General features: G+C 37.8%; 1 protein-coding gene across 1 annotated transcript in view; it reads right to left on the bottom strand.

Moving 5' to 3' along the window:
• The window catches only part of ITGB6 (integrin subunit beta 6), a 53324-nt gene extending 33643 nt beyond the window's left edge, over positions 1-19681 (bottom strand). Inside the window, exons 1-6 of the mRNA XM_089523311.1 lie at positions 19642-19681; positions 19046-19122; positions 18075-18154; positions 8374-8578; positions 5412-5658; positions 1561-1726 (exon numbers count right to left, since the gene is read on the bottom strand). Coding sequence (XP_089379437.1) covers positions 1561-1726; positions 5412-5658; positions 8374-8578; positions 18075-18154; positions 19046-19106 — 759 coding nt within the window. The 5' untranslated portion in view covers positions 19107-19122; positions 19642-19681. The remainder of the gene's footprint in view (positions 1-1560; positions 1727-5411; positions 5659-8373; positions 8579-18074; positions 18155-19045; positions 19123-19641) is intronic.
• Between the last annotated feature and the right edge of the window lie 902 nt (positions 19682-20583).

The following is a 20583-nucleotide window of genomic DNA, read 5'->3' as shown; positions in this document are numbered from 1 at the left end:
ATAGATGCATCTTACAGTGAGAAACTGTTAGTCTGTTAGATGAGGAGCTTGGCTTCCTGTCCTAAACTGGGCTCATTATGTTTGGAAATATATAATGTGAACTTGCCAAAGTGTAGCTCTGTATCCTGATATTACTTTGCTAGAACAGTTTCTTACAATATCACAGTTAGAATGGTCTGCAAATGAAGAAATTACTTTTCTGTTATGATTTATTTTTATTTTATGATATGCCTTTTCAGTAAGTACCAAATGTTTCCTCATTAGGATGTAATGATCTGTTTTATAGTATGGGGAAGTTTTTCTTTTTAAAAAATTGCAACTCCCCAAATTATCTTGCCAGCATTGTCACTGTTGAGGGATCCTGGAAGCTTATTTCAAAAGGTACCTTTTCCAAACTCTGTTCGGTTCTGCCTTTTGAGAGTCTTCCATTTAATACGCCATACTATAGTTTTTTAAAGGAGCAAATCTGGAAGACGTTGGAAAGCTGAAACTGATGGAATCACAATTGTGTATCATCTATGATGATCATGAAACATGCCTCAAATAATTTATTTAATTCAAATATATACCAGTGCTGCTCACTGATGTCTAATTAATTCAGCAAGCAATGTGATATGAGCTAACACAGTGATTAGGGCATCAGGATAAAAGCTGAATTCTTAAAATCTAAGTAAACATGTATCTAGGTAATTGGAATTAAAAGTAATATTTGCGTTTAAGTAATTTTATGATAGTTACAATTAATAAGGTATATCATATTTCAAAAATTTGCAATTATTTTAACATTACTTTCACCACTGTTGTGGTGGAAACGTGTTCCATTCAACTGATGTCTTACTTCAGAAAACCAGTTGCTTGCATCTTCCTTTAGCCAAAGATAAATGTGATTAAAATGCTAAGTATAGAAGATATTGTATTAAAGTTCACCTTGTAAAAAAAAGCTGAAAGACATGTAACATGAAGACATTTCCCCATATGCATATAATGATAAGCAATATAAGAGAATGTACTGAAGTGGATATTTAGTGATAAAAGTAGTGATTCTTCACAGAGAGTGAAGAATCTCAGGCTTCAATCATTTTATCTCAGGCTTTAAACATTTATCACTGCAGCCATTCACCTATCCTAACCATCCATGTCTGTACTGTTTACTGAAAAGAAACAGGTTGTACAAAGTCTGATGAGCTTTATTTCAAAGTAAACTCACACAGGCTTACAGCCTAGAGCATTCTGATTAAAATTACGTAATTGTCTGTTAGAATTTTATTGTAAGCCATGCCATTATTGTAGAAAGTAAACATATTTAGACTGAGAAGCAACTTTTGAGCACAGAAACATTGAAAACAAATAGAGGAGGAAGGGAGGGGAAGGAGAAAAAGAGGGAATGTAGCAGCACCTTTAAGATTGCTGATTTTTATTTTAGCATGAGCTTTCATGGATACAATTTCAGTTTAGGATGGTGTTTGAGGAAAGTTTTTGGCTGAGGTGAAAATAGTGATAATATGTACTTAGCTATTTTGATTTATCCTAGTTAAATGTTAAGCAGATGTATTGCCTTACCTTACACACAGCTGCCTGCATAATTGCATCAAAGCCTCCCTCTGGAGTGTCTATATTTGCACTGATTTTCTGTTCTTTCACAATAGCATTGAATCTCTCGGCATCACTGGTCAATGACAGAACATGCTTGTATCCAAATGTTGGTGAGCAGTTATGTGGGACACTTCTGTAAAATAAAAATGGTGTGCATATATATTAGAATGATATGGCACTTGACTATTTTCACCTACTACTACTAGCCTATGATACAGATTTATATATCTGTAAGTTCTTAAAACAACAGTGTTGACAGTGTGGTCAATAGGCGGCTTAGAACCCCACAGTGCCTTTTTTGAGGTCCTAAGAAGCTTCCAGATCCTCATTTTCAACAAAAAGAACCTGTCTGGAGATTAAAATAAAGTAGGTGGGCCTGAAAACATAGTGAACCTGTCTCCAAGACCCTCAAGTACATGGGGGACCATTTGGAGGGTTTGCATTCCAAAAAAACCCTAGTACGCAGCAGTGGTGATTCAGCCCTCCATGGTCCTTGAAATGCACCCTTCCCAGCTCCTTAAAAGCTAACATAGCTTGATTATTGACTTTGGAAACTTTATAATTTTGAGGTGTTTTTAAAATACTACATTCTTTTTCTTGTTATTTGCTTTCAGAACGACTCTGGCTAATGGTAACCTTTCACTTGGCTTTCTTGGCAAGGTATATTCAGAGGACATTTGCCATTGCTTTCCTGTAAAACTAAGGAGTTTATCAAATGAGATTGGAAGTATAATCCAACGGCAATCTGAACGCAATCATGGGGTTTAACATTATTGCGTGATAGACTACTACATGCAATTTCGGCCAATGGGAAGTCAGTCTGAACGCAATCCTGGGATTTCACGTTATTGCGTGATAGACTATCACATGCAATTTCTGGCAATGGCAACCTATTTTTGGACAATGGGAAGTCAGTTTGAACGCAATTCGAATTCACGTAAATTTGCTGAACTAGCGAATTCATGTGAATGCGTTCTGGTCCCACTTTCTTTTCATTCAAAATTAAGAGAAATTCCTCCTGTGTGATAAACTCCTAAGAGAGTATGACTTGCCTAAAGTCACCCAGTGGGTTTCCATGTCTGAGTGGGGATTTGAACCTTGTTCTCCTGGAGTCCTAGTCCAGCATTCAGACCACTACACCACAAAGGGTCTTGCCCTAGGTAGAATAATATTCTAAATGATACTATGTTGTATATTTGCTCACAATTTTTTTTAGTAACAACCACATAAGGCACTGTGCACCTGAGTATTACAAAGATTTTTGAAAGCCAATCAGCTGAGTTCGATTCTGAACCTATTCATTCAATTAGAATCATAGACTCATAGAATCATTGAGTTGGAAGAGACCTCAAGGGCCATCCAGTCCAATCTAATCCCCTGTCATGCAGGAACTCACAATCAAAGCACTCTTGTAGATAGCCATCCAGCCCCTGTTTAAAGACCTCCAAAAAGGAGTAGACTCCACGTGTTCCATGGCTGAACAGCTCTCACCACCAGGAAGTTCTCTCTAATGTTGAGATAGAATCTCTTTTCCTGTAGTTTGCACCCATTGCTCCATGCCCTAAATTTCTGGAGCTGCAGAAAACAAGCCAATTCTGGGGTTGGCATAGTTTCTGGATCTTATCATAGAATCTGTTTTGGGTATGTTGGATGATCAGATGTTGGATAAGCGGTCTTCATTAACATGTTCTTGCAATGCTCCATTCTTGTTCCCAGCATCATTGGAGAAGCAATAAAAAAGCAAGTGGGGTTTTCTGCCCATCGAGATGGAGGACCAAACCACCATGTGGGGTTCCCAGGAAACAGAGAATTTCTTCCTCATTACAAATGCCTTGGATGATCATTCCCACCTCCACTGATTTTTTTTAAGGATTACTGTTCCAAAAATATTTTATCCAGTAAACAGCAAGTTTTCAAAAGCATAGAAGTATTACATGCCCTCTAACTGTTCTGATTTGGCAGGAACAGTCCTGATTAAATCTCCAACATTCAACTTTTTCTGCTGCTTTCAAAATGTCCCATTTTCTCTCTCCTTCTCCCAGTTTCCTTTGTCTTTCACTTAGGGCCAAAACAGACGGCCTTGAAGCAGTGACTTGAAAAACAAACCAACAAACAGCTTCATTTATATACGGTTTCATACTGAACTAACAGTGTCTAAGTGGTTTACAACTGTAAGCTAATTGCCTCCAATAATCTGGGTCCTCATTTTAGCGACCTCGGAAGAATGCAAGCCTGAGTCAAGCTTGGGCCCTTTTGCTGGTATTGAACTTACGACCTTATGGTTTTGAGTGAGTGGCTGCAGTACAGGCATTTAACCACTGTGCCACCACGGCCGCTTCTCCAGATGGATTGGGGCCATGGCAACCACAAGCCGTGGCTCCAATCTGCCTTGAAGCTGGCTGAAAAAGGAGTGGCAAAGATCCACTACTTCTTCGGCCAGCAAAAAGTTGACTTTTGTCACCCTGCTGTTGCCCCATGGAGGCCTCAAGCTACTCTTGCAGCATGTGGCATATAAAGGCTGCGCTGCTGGAGAGCCTTGAAGCCACCCATGTCTGGGCAGCTGCCTGGCTTCCAGGCGGCTTTAAGGTGTCATCACGATGTGTGGCATCAACGCCATGCATCAATGACACCCTGAAGCGGGCAAGTGCTGCAACTGCGTTGAAAGTGAAAAAATAGTTTGCACTCAGTTAACTCAGTGCATAATTGCATCAATTATGGGAAGAGGAGAGGAGGGATGGAATCTTGTCCTTTCCAGTTAGCTCAGGCAAAACCCAACAGCTGAAATCTCTCCTAGCTTGTGTGCTCTTCCTCATTAATAATTTTTGCCATCGTGACCACTCTGATAATAATAATAATATTTATTTATATTCCGCTTAATCACTTGGAATCCAAGCGGATTACAACAATAAAAGAGGATACAGTTAAAATTCTAAACCCCCTATCCCTCCCCCCAGTGTAAAAACATAGTAATACTAAAGACCTCCAAAAAGGATGTTGCTTGGCCACATTTGTCCCAGTTTTCATCTGTGAAAACTTAAAGTAAGAGCCAGTGAGATATAGTTGGAAACCCCCGGAGCTTGCCTTCCACAGATAGTTAAACAGTGGACTGTATGATGGTTTGGGAATTGGACTAGGAGATACCAGATTTAAAATGCCCACTCAGACATGGAAACCCACTGGGTGATCTTGGACAAATCATACTCTCTCAGCTTCATTGCAAACTCTCTCTGAACAATTCTTGCCAAGAAAACCCCATGATAGGTTTGTCTTAGAGTCACCATAAATAAAAAATGACATGAAGGCATACAACAGCAACAGCAACAACAACAGCCTCTCTTGCCTGTGTTTAGATTTGGGACATTAGGCTTCCCCATGTGGCCTGCTGAGACCATCTTCTCAGGTAAGGGAGATGTAAAAGAAAGGCACCTCTATTGGGATCTGCCAAGGCTGAGCAAAGTGAACTAATCTGGGTGCCACTTTCCTCAAGTGGGCAAGAGATCTTTGAAAAAGCAGCTCTTGAAGGATCAATTCTGTCTCAGCACCAGTAGCAAAGAGTGACATGCTTAGGTTGTATGTGTGAGAGAATAGGAAATGTGTGTTTTTGTAATACAGAGAGCAGCAGAAGACATAAACATGCCTACTGTTGCAATGCAGCCTCTGCTGTATTCTCGTGGGGGCAAATAAAAAAAAAGAAAAGAAAACCCCTAATCTATCAAACTAAGTTAGTGTAGAAAATCCCACTACATTCAGTGGGAATGCTTAAAATAGAGATTAAAAAAAAGAAAATTTGAACCTAGTTGGACCTTTTGCCTACTTACCGGCAAGGATTCTGTATTTCTTCTGCCAGAGTATTGATGAATGGTGAAACTGGTTTTTCTACAAATGACCCAAATCCCAGCTGAAAGTTACTTGTGAGTTTAGACATTTCTTTTGATAAGGTAGAACCCAGTTCCTTGATGGTTTTCAGGTCATCATTCATGGAAGCTGATAGATCCATGAGATAGTACAGGTCGACTGGATAATCTTCAGTCTGACGAACATTGATCTGTATTGTTTCTTCATTTCCTTGCAAAGCCCCAGGGGAAATAGAAAACAAATTAGTGCAGCTGTGGTTGGAGACGGAAAGGGAAAATGCAATATTGACTGCATCTGTTTACTCTTGTTATATTTTGGAGGTTTTTGAAACAAGGCAGTTCATGACAATATTTCATCTCAATATGTTGGGGTAGCACTCCAGTTTAAAAAGTGAAAAAAATATGTGCAACTTTTAAAGTAATGGAAAAAATATTTATTTTGAGAAAACAGTCAGACTAAAATAAGAAATAATTTACCTCGAGTTGAAATGTCTAGTTTGATACAAAATGGGGTTTCCACACTCACCTCCAGTTATCAGGCTAGCTGTTTTATAGGACAAACAGAGGAAACCACTATGGTGAAGGGATGCCAGAGTGAAAACTGGAAAGGGATGCCTAGAAAAGAGAATTTCAGTAGGCGTTGCTTATTACCTGGTTGCAAGGCAAGCAACACCTGTTGAAATTCTCTCTTTGAAAGCTACTGGGGCCCTCTCCAATTTTCACTTAAGCAACCCTATTTGCCTTCAAAATTCCCATATGTTCATTCTTCTCTGGTCAGAGAAAGACAGAATCTCTGAGCCAACCAAACAGGAAGTGCTAGGCATAGCACTGCCTGACAATTGTAGCCATCTTATAGAAATTAATAAAGAAATGGTAAGGCGCATCATACAGTAGATGTTGTTGTTGTTGTTGTTGTTGTTGTTGTTGTTGTTGTTGTTGTGTGCCTTCAAGTCATTTCCAACTTATAGAAACCCTAAATCAGGGTTTTCTTTGCAAGATTTGTTTTTTTGGGGGGAGGGGGTACTTTTCCCTTCCTCTGAGGTGACAGCATGACTTGCCCAAGGTAACCCAGTGGGTTTTCATGGTCAGGCAGGGATTCAAATCCTTTTCTCCAGTCATATTCCAACATTCAAACCACTACACCATGCTGGCTGTCACAGTAAGCTTTGAGCCACCTGAAATTTAGGCCATCAAGGAGAATGACCTCTAAGATAGCCTAGAATTGCACCTCACCCAACATTTTGGGGTATGTGCATAAGGCACTGTCAAACATTAAGATGAACCTCCTGAAAGTAAGAACTGTCAACAGTGGAGCATGCTGCCTTGGAGAGTGGTGGGATCTTCTTCTTTGGAGGTTTTTAAACAGAAGCAGAATGTTATCTTTCTTTGTGTCTTCCTGCATGGCAGGGGCCTAGAATTGATGGCTCTTGGGGTCTTTTCCAACTCTAAGATTCTTCGATTTATAGTGGCTGATAGCTCAATGTTAGTATAAGCCTGAAAATTATGGCAGTGGGTATTGATATAAACAATGGTTAATGCTGGTCCATGAAAGGAAATCTACAAGATTAGGTTTAGATTTTTTTTATCATTTTCTTGCTGACGAGACACAAATGGCCCTTTTAGATTTATGAAGGTTTAAATGTTTTAAAAGCTAATTTACAGCAGCAGCAGCAACAACAAGAAGAACAACAGGATCTATAGCCATTTGGCTGCAGAGAAGCGGATGCACTAATTTAAGTGACTGGTATTGTTTAGCCATGTTCTATTAGAATGGGTGATAATGGAAAAGCCCAATTTGCATAAAAATAAATAGGTAACTTTTAATATACTGTATTGTTTCTTATGCTAGTGGTTAGATGGGGGTACTGTGAAGGGATGGTGATCACTTTTCACCTCTATGCCCATAATGGGTTGCAAAATGGGTCTAGACTACCTAATTTTTAAAAATGTAACCTGTACTGAGAGATATAGCTAGAAGTAGCTACAATATTTCCTGTTCAAGCCCCTGTCTCACCACCCCAACCACCTGTTCCCAGCAACCATCCTCTGAATCCAGCCACTTTGGATGGTGGAAGAACAGCAGACCAGCATCCATGCTCACCCAGAGTGGTGACAGATGTCTGTTTGTCACAGAATAGGATTTTCCTTTCTATATATCTTGCATTTAATGTCTTTTGTTTTGTGATGGACCATTGGATTGATCAATCTACAAGTCATATCTATAAGAAAATCTCCTTGTGGGAAGGCTGAATATGAATGTCCTTTGAAATCTAGATTGACTCCCAGTTCCATGGAATAATTGAATGTAAGCCTATGATCTTAGCTGTCATATAATTAATTGCTGTAACCCACTAAGTTATGCATTCATTACTGTTTTGTATTCATGATCCATCTATTTCCTAGTTTAGGGGATACAAAGAGACTGTGCAAGTTTCCCAGTCCCCACTTACTGGACAGCAGCCACTGAGATCAAGAGGGGTCTCTTCCCCTGCTGATCTGGAAACAGTTGATTGACAATCCTTCCCACCTTCTTGTTGGACAATTGCCAGCATGAAGGGGAATTGCAACAGAGACTCTGCTTCTGCTTGTCTCAATGGAGATCACTCACCGGAGGAAGTGAGACAATTAGTCAGCTGCTTCCCAAATTATAGAGGCACAGACCTCTATCCAGTAAGTGGGAATTGGGAACAGCTGGGTAGGAGTCACTATTTAGCTACATAACTATAATAATAATAATAATAGTAATAACAATAACAACAACAACACTTATTTATTTATACCCCACTCTTCAGTCAAGGCTATCAGAGCGGCTTACCCATTTGTAACTGCCCAAGTGAATTATAGCTAACACAGACAACATGAATAACACAACACAAGGACAAAGATAGAAAAGAAAATAATGAAACATATGAGCTATATCACTTACCTGGGCGGAGAAAAACAGTTAGCTTTTGAGGAGAAATCTGTGTAACATCTGAGTTGTTTTTTTGGAGACCTTCACTCAGGTGCTTATTTTTTTCAATTATTATTTTAGAAATAGGAAATTCAATCAAATCCAATGGGCATCCATTTGAAATAAGCTTGTCAGGAGTGTCACACCTTTTATAAACTTCAGACAGGTCAGTGAAATTCTACAACAAAGGAAGAGTAGAAGAACGTAATGTAATTGCTATACAGCATAAACTATAGTTATTTAAGTAACAATGGGTCTGTTAGATTATTCCTGGTTGCAGGAATAATGTAACAGTCATTTTGCATGTGTTGTATTAAGGTGGGTTTACAGGAGCAGAATGTAAACATGATTCGCTCTGAAATTATTAAATGTGTAAAACCTGTGTACTTATAACCTGTAAATTCCCTTTCAGCATTAAGGATTTATATTTTTTGAATGAATAAATCAACGCTATACTAACATCCTGCATAGTACCATACAGTCAAATATCCATTTCAGCAAAGTGTGAGCCAGTGCAGTGTAGTGGTTGAGTTCAACTAGTTCAAATTGTTGTTTGGCCACGGAAAACCTTGGGTAAGTCACATTCTCTCAGCCCCAGAGGAAGATATTGGCAAACTCTTGCATTGTAAAAAAAAAAAATAAAAAAAAAAAATTCAAGGACAGTTCATCTTAATGTCAACATAAATCAGAAATGACTGAAAGGCACAGTGAACATGTGACCCTTTAGATGATGTAGGAATCCAAGTTTCAAATCTCTCGTCACTGGCTTTGCAGGGCAAGGCTGATGGAGCTGTAATCCACCAATATTATCAAGACTATAGAATTTAATACATATTATGTAAGGAATTTATGAACAGTAGATCTCTTCCCTCAATAATAGTGCACATCTCAATCTCAAGGTATGTCTAGCTTCCAATTTCAGAGTGCCATTTCAAATGCTTGTTCTATATTGTTAAGTGCAATAACTGAAGTTTACCAGAGGATTAGTTTTGTAATTATTTTACAAAAAAATTTTTTTTGTCTTATAAAACCCTGATGCACATTTACAATTGATTTAACTGGCATACAGTATTTATTTTTACAAAAAAAAAAAAAAAAAAAGATCGAAAGGAAAAAATCTGATGATGTTGAGCTTCAAGTAAAGTTTAGGCTTCAAGAAAAATCTTCTGAAGTAACAATTTCCTCTTTGGTGGTGCTTTTGAAATGTGGTCTATGGGCCAAAACAGATGGGCCAAAAGGAGTGGCGTCTGGTCTGGTCGTTTCAGGGGCATGGCGTTTAGATGACATGCACCCCCAAAGCTACCAGAAGCTGCTCCGAGGCTGCCTAAAACAGCTAGAAGCTACCGGCAAAAGGAGCGGGCTTAATCCACTCCTGTGAGCAGCCTGTTTGGGACTGCAGCAGCACTTCGGCAGCAAGCCATTCACTTGCAGTGGTTCCAGAGTGATCATGGCCGGAGATCTCTCTTTCCAGATCCTCTGCTTCAGCCCTATATGATAACATGATCTTAGTTTTAAAACATAATAGGAAACTTTACTTTCTTATATAAAATGTCCTACAAGATAACTGATCAAAACCATATAATTACTGATTAACAATAAATTAATGAGAGCCAGTCTGGCATTGTAGTTTGAGTGCTGGAATATGATTCTGCAGAAATTATCCAGTTTGAGACTGCTTAAACTATCCTGGCTCATGCCAGGTTAATTCTGGGACCTGTAGTTCTGTGAGACATTTAGCCTTCTCTGTCAGAGAGCTCTGGTGCCACAATAAACTACAATTCCCAGGATTCCCTAGCACTGAGCCAGAGCAGTTAAAGTGGTCTCACAGTGGAATATTTCTGCAGTGTGTTTTGAACATAAGATTCTTATCCTCACATAGCCATGGAAACCCACTGGGTGATCTGTCACAAGTAGGGTTGCCATAAGCCAGGACCTCCAAACCAGGACAAATGTAGGACAACATTTTCAAATGTAGGACACGTTTTTATAAAAGTGGAGGACATGCGAAAAAATTTGATGATTTTTTAAAAATGTTAATCTAAATGCATGTTTCTAAGGCATGATCAAAATGGAGGACATTTTGGCATTATTCCTAGACAGATGGCAGAAATGGACTTCCCTTTCTGGCCATATTTATATATTTAATAATAAAAATAATAGGAAAAAAATCAAGACAGGGGTGTATATATTTAATAATAAAAATAATGAAAAAATAAATAAAAAACAAGACATTAGCGGCAGCGGCAATGGCCGCAGGAGCGGGCCCCAGACCAGGACAAATGCATGGGTGGGGGCCAAACCGGGCCGTGACCGGGAGGGGGCCCCAAAAGCAGGATTTTCCCGGCGGCAACCGGGATATGGCATCCCTAGTCACAAGTCATATGCTCTCAGCCTCAGAGGAAGCAATGGCAAACCCCCTTTGAACAAATCTTGTCAAGAAAACCCCATGATAGGTTTGCTTTAGAGTCATTATAAGTTGTAAATGATCTGAAGGCATATAACAAGAATAATACATTGATATATGTTGTCTGAACTATTTGTCACCTTTGTTTGAGGACTGAGGACCCTGGATACAATTGGAATAAATGCAAAATAATTGCTTCTATATTACAATGGATAAGGAAAATTGTGACGTGCTCATAATGGAAAGCTGGAGAAACGAACATTCACCATCCATCATTCAATTGTCAGATATTATAGTTTTATTCATACACAAATGTGAATTTTGCAGAGGTTTATGCACTCCTTTTTTGAGACATATCACCTGCTTATATTAACATTTATGTCTGAGTCATGACCATATAATGTAAAGCTTCCCCTTTTCCTTTCCTATAATTTTCCCATCCTACTTTCCCTGTTTAATATATATATATATATATATATATATATATATGAATGACCAAAAAATAGAATATGGCTAAACTAGAAAAAAAAAATCCCATTTTTCATGAGACTGAAAGAAAGCACAGCAAAACTCATATTCGTTATATTTTTGTGAGCGGGGGGATCCTTTTTTTGTGGTTGGCTAATTGTAATTTAAATCATTTGAAAATATGTTTGAGATTAAAAATGTCAATGGCCAAATATCATTTTTCACATCTTTCACATAATTATTTGAATTACACAAAAGAAGTTATGTGAAAAAAATTACTTTAAAAATGTTATGTCCAAATTGGATGTCCGTGTGGATTTTTATTAACAGGGCCTATCATATCCCATCTTACAAGCCTTTTCTTGACAACCACAAGAATGAATAGTTCTGATGTAAACTTTTTCATTAATGTAAGAAATAGGTTTGTGCTATTAAGTATAATCAACCAAGAACCAGAACTATGGTGAGAAGCCAAGGACATAATTAAGGAAGAATGCAGAAAGAAAGAAAGAAAGAGAGGAAACAATGGGTAACAAACATTCCAAGCAGTACAGAAAATAAGGGAAGAAAAACAAAAGGAACAAAGGAACAAAACCAGACCCGTGAATGCAACTGTATGATGGTTAGTGTGAAAGGATAACGGAACTATTACAAGGGCAAGAACCAAGGGCCGGGGTGCTCTATGAGGTCAAAAAGAAATACAAAGACATTGGATGCAATACACATATAAAATTATATAAAAGAAATGAAAAAATGAATGATGAATGGAATGAAGAACCATGTGAAGATGAACTGCAAACGCTAAAAAGTGAAGTGGAAGCTGCAATAAGAGAAGCTGGAAAAAATAGATCACCAGAAACAGATGGTATTCCAAGTGAACTGCTACAGTTCACACAGACAAAATCATCTCTAGTGGAAATATTTCTAACAAATATGGAAAAAATGATGTCTAATTGAAACAATCAATATACATCCCTAGCCACAAAAAAGGAGACACAAAAGACTGTAGCAACTATAAGACCATAGCATTAATTTCCAATACAGGCAAAATTATGCTAAAAATTCTGCAGCATAGACTCCATTCAAATACGCAGAGAGAATCCCAGAGGTGCAAGCAGGGTTCAGGAAATGAAAAGGCACTAAGGACCACATTACAATGATACGATGGATAAAAACACCATACTACTAGCAGAAAACATTGGAGACTTGGAACAATTATTAAGGAAAGTGAAAGAAGAAAGTGCAAAGGCAGTCTTATGCGGATTATAATGAAAATAAAGGCCATGGAGGAACTATATAAATTCAGCTTAGACTACGAGAAAATCAAAATAGTCAGAACGTTCTTACCTTGCATCAAACATTGGACAGAATGGAGACGGAAATAAAAAAAATCAGAAGACTAGGAATGGGAAGGGCAGCTATGAAAAAAAAACTAGACAAAATCCTAAAGTGTAAAGATATACAGCTGAACACTAAAGTTAGAAATGTGCAAGCCATTATATTTCCCATCTCCCTGTGCAGATGTGAGAGCTGAAGAAACTAGACAAGAAGAAAATCAATTCATTTGAAATGTGGTGCTGAGGATACTGTGGATAGCCAAAAAGACAAACAAGTGAGTCCTTGAACAGATCAAACTTGAGCTCTCCCTAGAAGCCAAGCTGATCAAATTGAGCCTGTCATACATTGGCGACATCATGAAAAGACATGGCTCATTAGAAAAGACAATAATGCTAGGAATGGTAGAGGGTAGTAGAAAGAGAGGAAGACCACACGCTAGATGGATAGATTCAATCAGGGAAGCCACAGGCCTGAATCTACAGCATCTTATCAGAGCAGTGGAGGGCAGAGGGTCTTGGAGATGTCTCATTCACAGGGTTGCCATGGGCTGGTGTTGACTTGAAGGCAGTAAACAACAAAAAAGCAAATCTGTTTCAAGTGGAAAAAGAAATCTGCACAGAGATTGTTCTAATGCTATGCTTGTGGAGGAATATTTTCCATCTTTTAAAAGTGTATTCTACCTTTTTAATTTTATAGCTCGTTATAATTTTTTTAAATAATAAGAAAAGGAGAGATTTCCTGGGGCTAATATGGAAACAACCCTGGGATTATGATAGATCAGATACTGCAGATAATGCTTTGTAGCTTTAAGCTTCCATTTACTTTTGACTGAACTTTTACTCCCTCTCTGAGCCCACACATCTACTGTTGTTCAGGATGTTACCTTGTTCAGGTAAATCTCTGTGGCTGCTGTACTTTAGACCGGCTTTTTAATAAAGTCAATACAATTTGAATTTCACCCACTGATTATATATAATTGCATATGCTGTTTTTTACACAGAATAACTGAGGAACTAACCAAGCGAAGATAATTATATGAACAAAAAAAAAAAAAAAAAAAAAAATTGCCTCTGAATTAGAAACATCATTTCATGTTTTAAATAATGCACATTAATATTATTAATGTGCAAAGCTTTCTTATGCTTTCCTAAAGAAATAAATTAAATCAAGAAGAATATCCCTCATATTTCAGGTGCATCCAGATGTATTAAGGAGACCAGAAAGACCCAGATTTTGATTTTGATCTTTCTAATTTTATTCTGGAGATCCATAAATGTTTGTTTATCCCATAATACTTCCTGTCAGCTCCCAGTACAATCAGATATGTTTTTGTACTAGCTCCCCAGGTTGGTTTATTTTACCCCAATATTAAATCAGAAAGAAATGAACCAAAATCTTGGACATTTCCAACAGTCTGGTCACACTCCGAAAAGTCCCAGATTTTGTTCCTGTTGGCTCGCATTTTATATTGGGTTAAAATAAACAGAGCTGAGGAACTGGTATAAAAAGTCCCTGCTTGTATTGAGTCTGACAGAAAATATTCTGTGTATGAATATCCAAAACAGAATGGGAACAAAATCTGGGACTTTTTGACTTTTGAATTAGTCCGGATGGTCAGTTCCACTGAAACCAAATTTTGGTCATCAGACTTGGAAAAGCCACCTTTTTTTGGCACTACAACTATAATTTTGCTATCACACCTGCAAACATTTTCTTTTTTGGACTACAACTTGAATTCCCCTAGGAGATTCTGGGAGCTGTAATCCAAATATAACTTTTCCATGACAGATAAAATGAGATGTTGATTTATTTAGCACTCAAGTATTCATACCAAAGACCAGACCGTGTGTGTGTGTGTGTGTGTGTGTGTGTGTGTGTGTGTATGTATATGTCAAAATCACCTACTGTTTTAAAAGCTTGGAGAAATGTATGATTATCTCTGTCAAAACACTGTGAATATGCTGACTTAAAAAACAAACAAACCAGCACTGCCATGTAAACCCATATTTTAGAGATACTTAGACTCAGTATTTTTTGCCAACAGACTGCAAGAGCTTTTACTGACCAGAACTCCCCTCCTCTAAAACAAACAAAACAAAACAAAAACCACCGTAATGCCTTTATTTAAACAATTTAAATTTACAAATTGTTGACAAAATGTTTCCTCAGGCTTCATATTAAACACACATCTACACACACAGACAGGCAGGGAGGGGAAAAGATGTTGATTAAGGGCATGGATGCTCCATCTGCAATTTATGAAATGTCTCAAGATAATGATTTGAGAAGTTCTCTGTAGTCTGATTAAAGCTGCAGTCCTCTGTAGAAAACAGTGGTATTTACTTATGAGTAAACAGACATAGGCTTGTGTTGTAGATAAGATCTTGACTGCACCAAAGCACTCTCATTGTCCCAACATATTATTGTCCCAACTACCATCACTTTCCACCAGCAGGATGGACATTGTAGGCCAACACTTTTGGAATGTGCCAGGATGGGGAAGGCTGGCATAGGATGAAGCTCTTTCTTCTGTCTCATGTTGATCATGCACTCAGCTGTTAAGTATTTAAACATGCCACAGCGATCTAGCATTGATGATCTCCACTGCATTACATAAGTGTGTGGAAACAAATTAATTAATAAAGGGAAAAATAGTATTAGTGTTTTCCCTAGGAGTCAAATCTGTATCACAACTTCCATGCAATAACAGAGTTTTGAAGGTAAAAGGTGAAGACAGGCTTCCTATTCCCAGCATTGCAGATCAACTGTGGGCCACCTTGTTGTGAGGGGGGCCCTATGGGGATTGAAACCAATTGGACTGGACTGTGTGTGCTAATGCTACACACAGGCAGTACATCTGTGTTTAGCTGGCAGGGCTGGACAAGTAAACCTGCCATTAGGCAGAATGAAACATTTGTCTTGAATGGATAATAAGGCTGGATTGAGCTGCTGGAGGAGCATACCACATCTGCTCGTGTACTCCCTAAATTAGCCTGGTGCCTTCATTTGTAGTACAGTTATTCAGAATTGCATAAAATTAACAAGCCAGACAAGTCAGCTTTTGTATATCAGATGGAAGTATTTTGCTTCAGGCAGCAAAATGTCTTGGGCTGGCCCTATTGAATGGACTGAGCCCCATCTATTTTCCACAGCCATTGGCCCTGTTTTGACATTATGTTGAACTAGGTGGCCTACCTGAGATGACAGAAGGATTATATATCTACTAACAAAATTACAGTACCATACGCAGAACTATGTCCCTATTTGTATACACAAATATATACACAAAGAACGACTAATTTGTTCATGTACCAAATTATCATAAAATAATGCTCATGTGGTATGGGAAAAGACAAGAAATGCTAAATATGTTTATAAGAAGTTATGTTCAAAGATATTGTTTACCGTATGTATTTTTACAATGGCCTTTTTAAAAAAAAATCTGATAGAAATTACTTGAGTGGCTGTGTTAAGATTAATTGATGGAGAATCGGTTTCTCCCATACATTTGCTGTATCTGTATGTTTCTGGTTCTTTCTCAGGTTTCCATCCAATTACAAATGTTTTGAATATGAATACTGGAGTTCTGTTAATAGGAATAGAAAAATCTGTCAAGGCTGGGGATTTACCAAGAAAATCCAAGCAATGTAGCATTCACAGTAGACCATAATTTCTGCCTTGGGAACGTCTGAAGATACGACAGTTTCACAGATTGTTTTCTCTAACTACTATATATGTTGCAAAAACAATGACTGATGCAGTTACTTAGAAACTGTCAGTCAGAGGCAAAGGTACCAATTTTCTGCAATTCTGAGCATGTACAATTCCATGCAAAACCCAGAATCAGGAACAATATTTGTATTCTTCACAAAATCAGCTTTCACTTTAAAAAAAAGGTGCTCAGTCTACATTCAGCCCCCTTTTAATTTAGTGCCTAGGAGTTAACATCTATTCTTAAATATGTCATCAAAGAAAATGGGTCTTAAAAATGCTTAGCCTTGCCTGGATTGTGCCAAAATCTTTAAGTTTTCTCGACTGAAGAGAAACAATAAAAAACACATAGACTGTACAGGCCAGGCTCCAGTAAAGAAAGGCTTGATGTAGGTCAGCCTTTCCTACCCGTACGCTCTGGTTGGGCAATAACCACGGAGGATGGGGACTGTAGTCCAACACATCTGGAGAATGCCAGGCTTAGGAAGGATATCTAGATAATGTATAAGTTTTGCAGTGTGTAGATATCATTACTCTAGGCATTGGATTTATTTCTTTTCACTCTGTGTAGCACACACCAGTGCATGATAAATCACCTTCATAATCTATTCCTGCCAAAAGACCATCCTTCTTCATTAGAACACCATTCTCATATTGAGCAGCTTATGTCGGCTAGTTCTTTGTCCCTTACACTTGCTTATATCATCCTACCTTCCTGCCATCTCCTTTCTGTCCTTTAGCCACCTCTCTGTTCTTTTTACAATGTATTTTCCCCAAAATACAGGAGGGAGGGGAAGGAATACTTTTGTAAAATACTTTAATGATTGATTTATTAATGCAAATATATTGTCATTTTTGTACCAGTTAATGTTTTTGGTGTATACTCAAGTGCTACATTTAGTTCTCTGTTGGTTGAGGTTATGGCTATTTGTATTGTATTTTTTGTGTGTGTGTGTCTGTGTGTTTGCATGTGTTTACTGTGTGCCTTCAAGACATTTCCAGTTTATGGCGACCCTATGGTGAACCTATTATGAGGTTTTCATGGCAAGATTTCTTCAGAGGAGGTTTACCATTGCCTTACCCTGAGGCTGAGAGAGTGTGAGCTACCCAGTGGGTTTCATGTCTTAGCTGGGAATCAAACCCTGGTCTCCAGAGTTGTAGTCCAACATTCAAACCACTACACTGGCTCTCATATATATATATATATATATATATATATATATATATATATGATTTTATTTGCTTATTGATATTAATAAATGTTATTAATTGCTCTGAGTTCCATGTGAAGTTGATTTGTTGATACACCGATTAATTTAATTATAAACTGAAGAGATATAAACTGAAGAGATAAGTTATTTCTGGCAATTACAGTCATGATGCCACTGTGATAACTGAATTTTATAAAGCATAGTCCAAATGGGCTTTCAAGATTCATTTTTCAAGCACTAGCATTTCGTACCATAACTCAAACATTTTTTTAAAAAACGGAGTTGCATTTAAACAACTTGCTTGTTAAATGGATTGGGGTAAAGCTGGGTTACCAGCTATTCAAAGATGTGTGTGTATGTGAAATATTGCACCGGGTGTGCTCAGTGCCTTAGGCACTAAAATAAATCTTTTGATCCAGGCTCCAAATTGCATTCCTCAGAGCAGGATTTGTATTGCAGAGGCTCAGAATATGGGCAGACTCTTGTCATAATGACCTCAGGTATTTGCCTTACTTTAGGTTGCTTGAGAGAATTCCTTTTACCTCTTGAAAACACCATCCACAGTGTGGTCCGGAAAGCAAACAGTCTTCACAGCTCCCTGCATTCCCTGGGTCACAATTTCCTGAATTTCAGATCAAGAAAATACAATAGATTAGATTAGTGCATGGTTTAATTATTCCAGGTACAAGTTGTTCTTCTGGGTAATGTTCTGACTTCCTAGAAGAGTGCCATTCAGTGTAGTCAGTTTCATCCATTTATTAAAATGTTTATGAATATGGAAACAGTGATAAAAAGTGCCATGAAAATAAGCAATCACTATTAAACAATACCTTTAAGAGAAATTAATTTCCAACTTTCCCCAAAGCATTAATTGAGATAAAGTAAGAATCTACTGAAATCTTTGAACTGATGATTAACTTTGTTCCATGGATTAATTCATTCCAATGAAACCATGTAGTCAACTCCCTGCTATGGGCATTAAAACAAAATAAAGCACAAAACCTTCTCCCTTTCAGGGTATTTATTCTGTAACTGAAATACTGTAGGCCCTTGGTATCTGCTGGGGTTTGGTTACAGGGCCCTCATGGATACCAAAATCTGTGGATGTTCAAGTCCTATTATATACAATAGCATCATAAAATTATGTCCCTTATATAAAATGGAAAAGTCAAGGTTTGTCATTTGGAATTTATACTTCTTTTAACATTTCCAAGCCATGGATGCTTCATCCATCAGTAAAGAATCCTTGGATACAGAAGCAGAATGTATCACAAGTAAAACTATATGGCAGAAATTCTCATACTATTTATTTAGAAAGGTAAAAAGTCTGTAAGTCTCTGTTCTATACTCATCCTAGAAACATTCACAGGAGTAAAGCGATCTGCACTCAGATATAAACACACACATGGCCATCAGGTAGAAAGGTGCAGCTGTATATGTTTATTTAAAAAATTGAAGTTAAGTGCAGAGCATCATTATTTTTAAAATATAACTCAGCATCTGAGAGCCTTACCTTGTACATTCTTACTTCTTTGAAGAAATAGGAAAAGGAGGAAAAACAATTCAATCCCCATTCGTTTTCAGTTGTGGCTGCACATGCAAAACATATCAAAAATTATGTCCAGTGTAAAGAGATCAGTATTGACACTTTCAGAAGTCCCAGATTCTTCCCATAAACATTTTAGGGTTTCAGCCCGCAAACGTTTTAGATGAAACCTCCTAAGTTAACAGAATGAATGCCAATTAAACAAAAAAAAGTACACCTTGATAGGTATACCTGGACAGCGAGCTGTGAACAGAGTGGCTAGCATGGTTATGGAATGTAATACTGTTCTTTATCTTACTTCCTTGTTTTCCTTATAAGGAAGACAGGTATACAGTCAGAAGTAGGTGGGGGAATTCATACAGGTACGTGCTGGAGTTTGTTTTATTTTAAACTACAGAGTCATTTCTACAGAGCTCCAAAAGGTTCATACCAGCTACACATAAACTCCAGAACAGAATGCCCTTTAAATATATATAGGAGTCTGACATGTTTTTTAAAATATGGGTCTGATTTTTTTTACAAAAATATTGTTCAATACATTTGCTGAATATCAGATTTGATACCTGGAGTGGTATATAAATCCCATCTTTCCCAACATTCTTTTTGAGTATAAAGTTGTAAAATAAACCCTGAAAAAGAAAGAAAAAAGCAGTCAGCTTTGAGTGAATGAATAATTTTGGTGGTTTGAGTATTGGACTACAATTCTGGAGACCAGGGTTTGATTCCTAGCTTGGCCATAAAACTCTCTGGGTGACTTTAGGCAAGTTACATGATCTCAGACTCAGGGCAAGGCAATGGCAAATCTCCTTTAAATAAATTTTGCTAAGAAAACCACATGATAGGTTTGCCTTAGGGTCACCATAAATCAGAAAGGGCTTGAAGGTACACAACACATACAAAAGAAAGAGCACCCCAATAGCAAAATGGTTAAAAAAGGAAAATCATCATGTGTCACAACTAAATGTTAGTTCATTATAATATATTGTAAGTAGAACCACAAAAGTAATGATGCCAGAAAGCAGGCCCATCAGCCTGAGGACCACTGTCCCTTAGTGTGATCCTCTGCTGTTGCAGAGATGTGGGTGGGTGCAAGCATACACATCTTACTGGCTTCCTCTCAATCTCACTGGTTTCCTCTAGGGTGGAAAAGACTCACCCATCCTCCAATTAGTCTTTATGCTACTTAGGTGCACCAATAATTTGAGAGATCAAACAGAGGAAAGGAACTCCTATTCCACAGTATGTGCAACTATGTGTATGTAAACAGGTACACATACATGTATGCTAGAGATGCATGAAGGAAGAATGAACATGGATTGAACTGGGACATTGGTTGTGTGAATGCTCCTTGGAATGTTCAAGGCCTACTGGCAGAGGCTGATGGGCATAATCAGAGATAATGATAATAATAAAGGAAAATCTATTTAAGAACCAGATTTTGGTCTGCTCTTAAATTGTCTAACTCCTTCACTAGAACTTTACAAATGCTTGAATGTATGCACTAG

The sequence above is a fragment of the Sceloporus occidentalis genome, unplaced genomic scaffold, assembly GCF_023333645.1.
Source record: "Sceloporus occidentalis isolate IW3139 unplaced genomic scaffold, rSceOcc1.0.p SCAF_4, whole genome shotgun sequence".
Classification (NCBI taxonomy): domain Eukaryota; kingdom Metazoa; phylum Chordata; class Lepidosauria; order Squamata; family Phrynosomatidae; genus Sceloporus; species Sceloporus occidentalis.
This window is presented reverse-complemented; position numbering and strand designations above follow the sequence as displayed.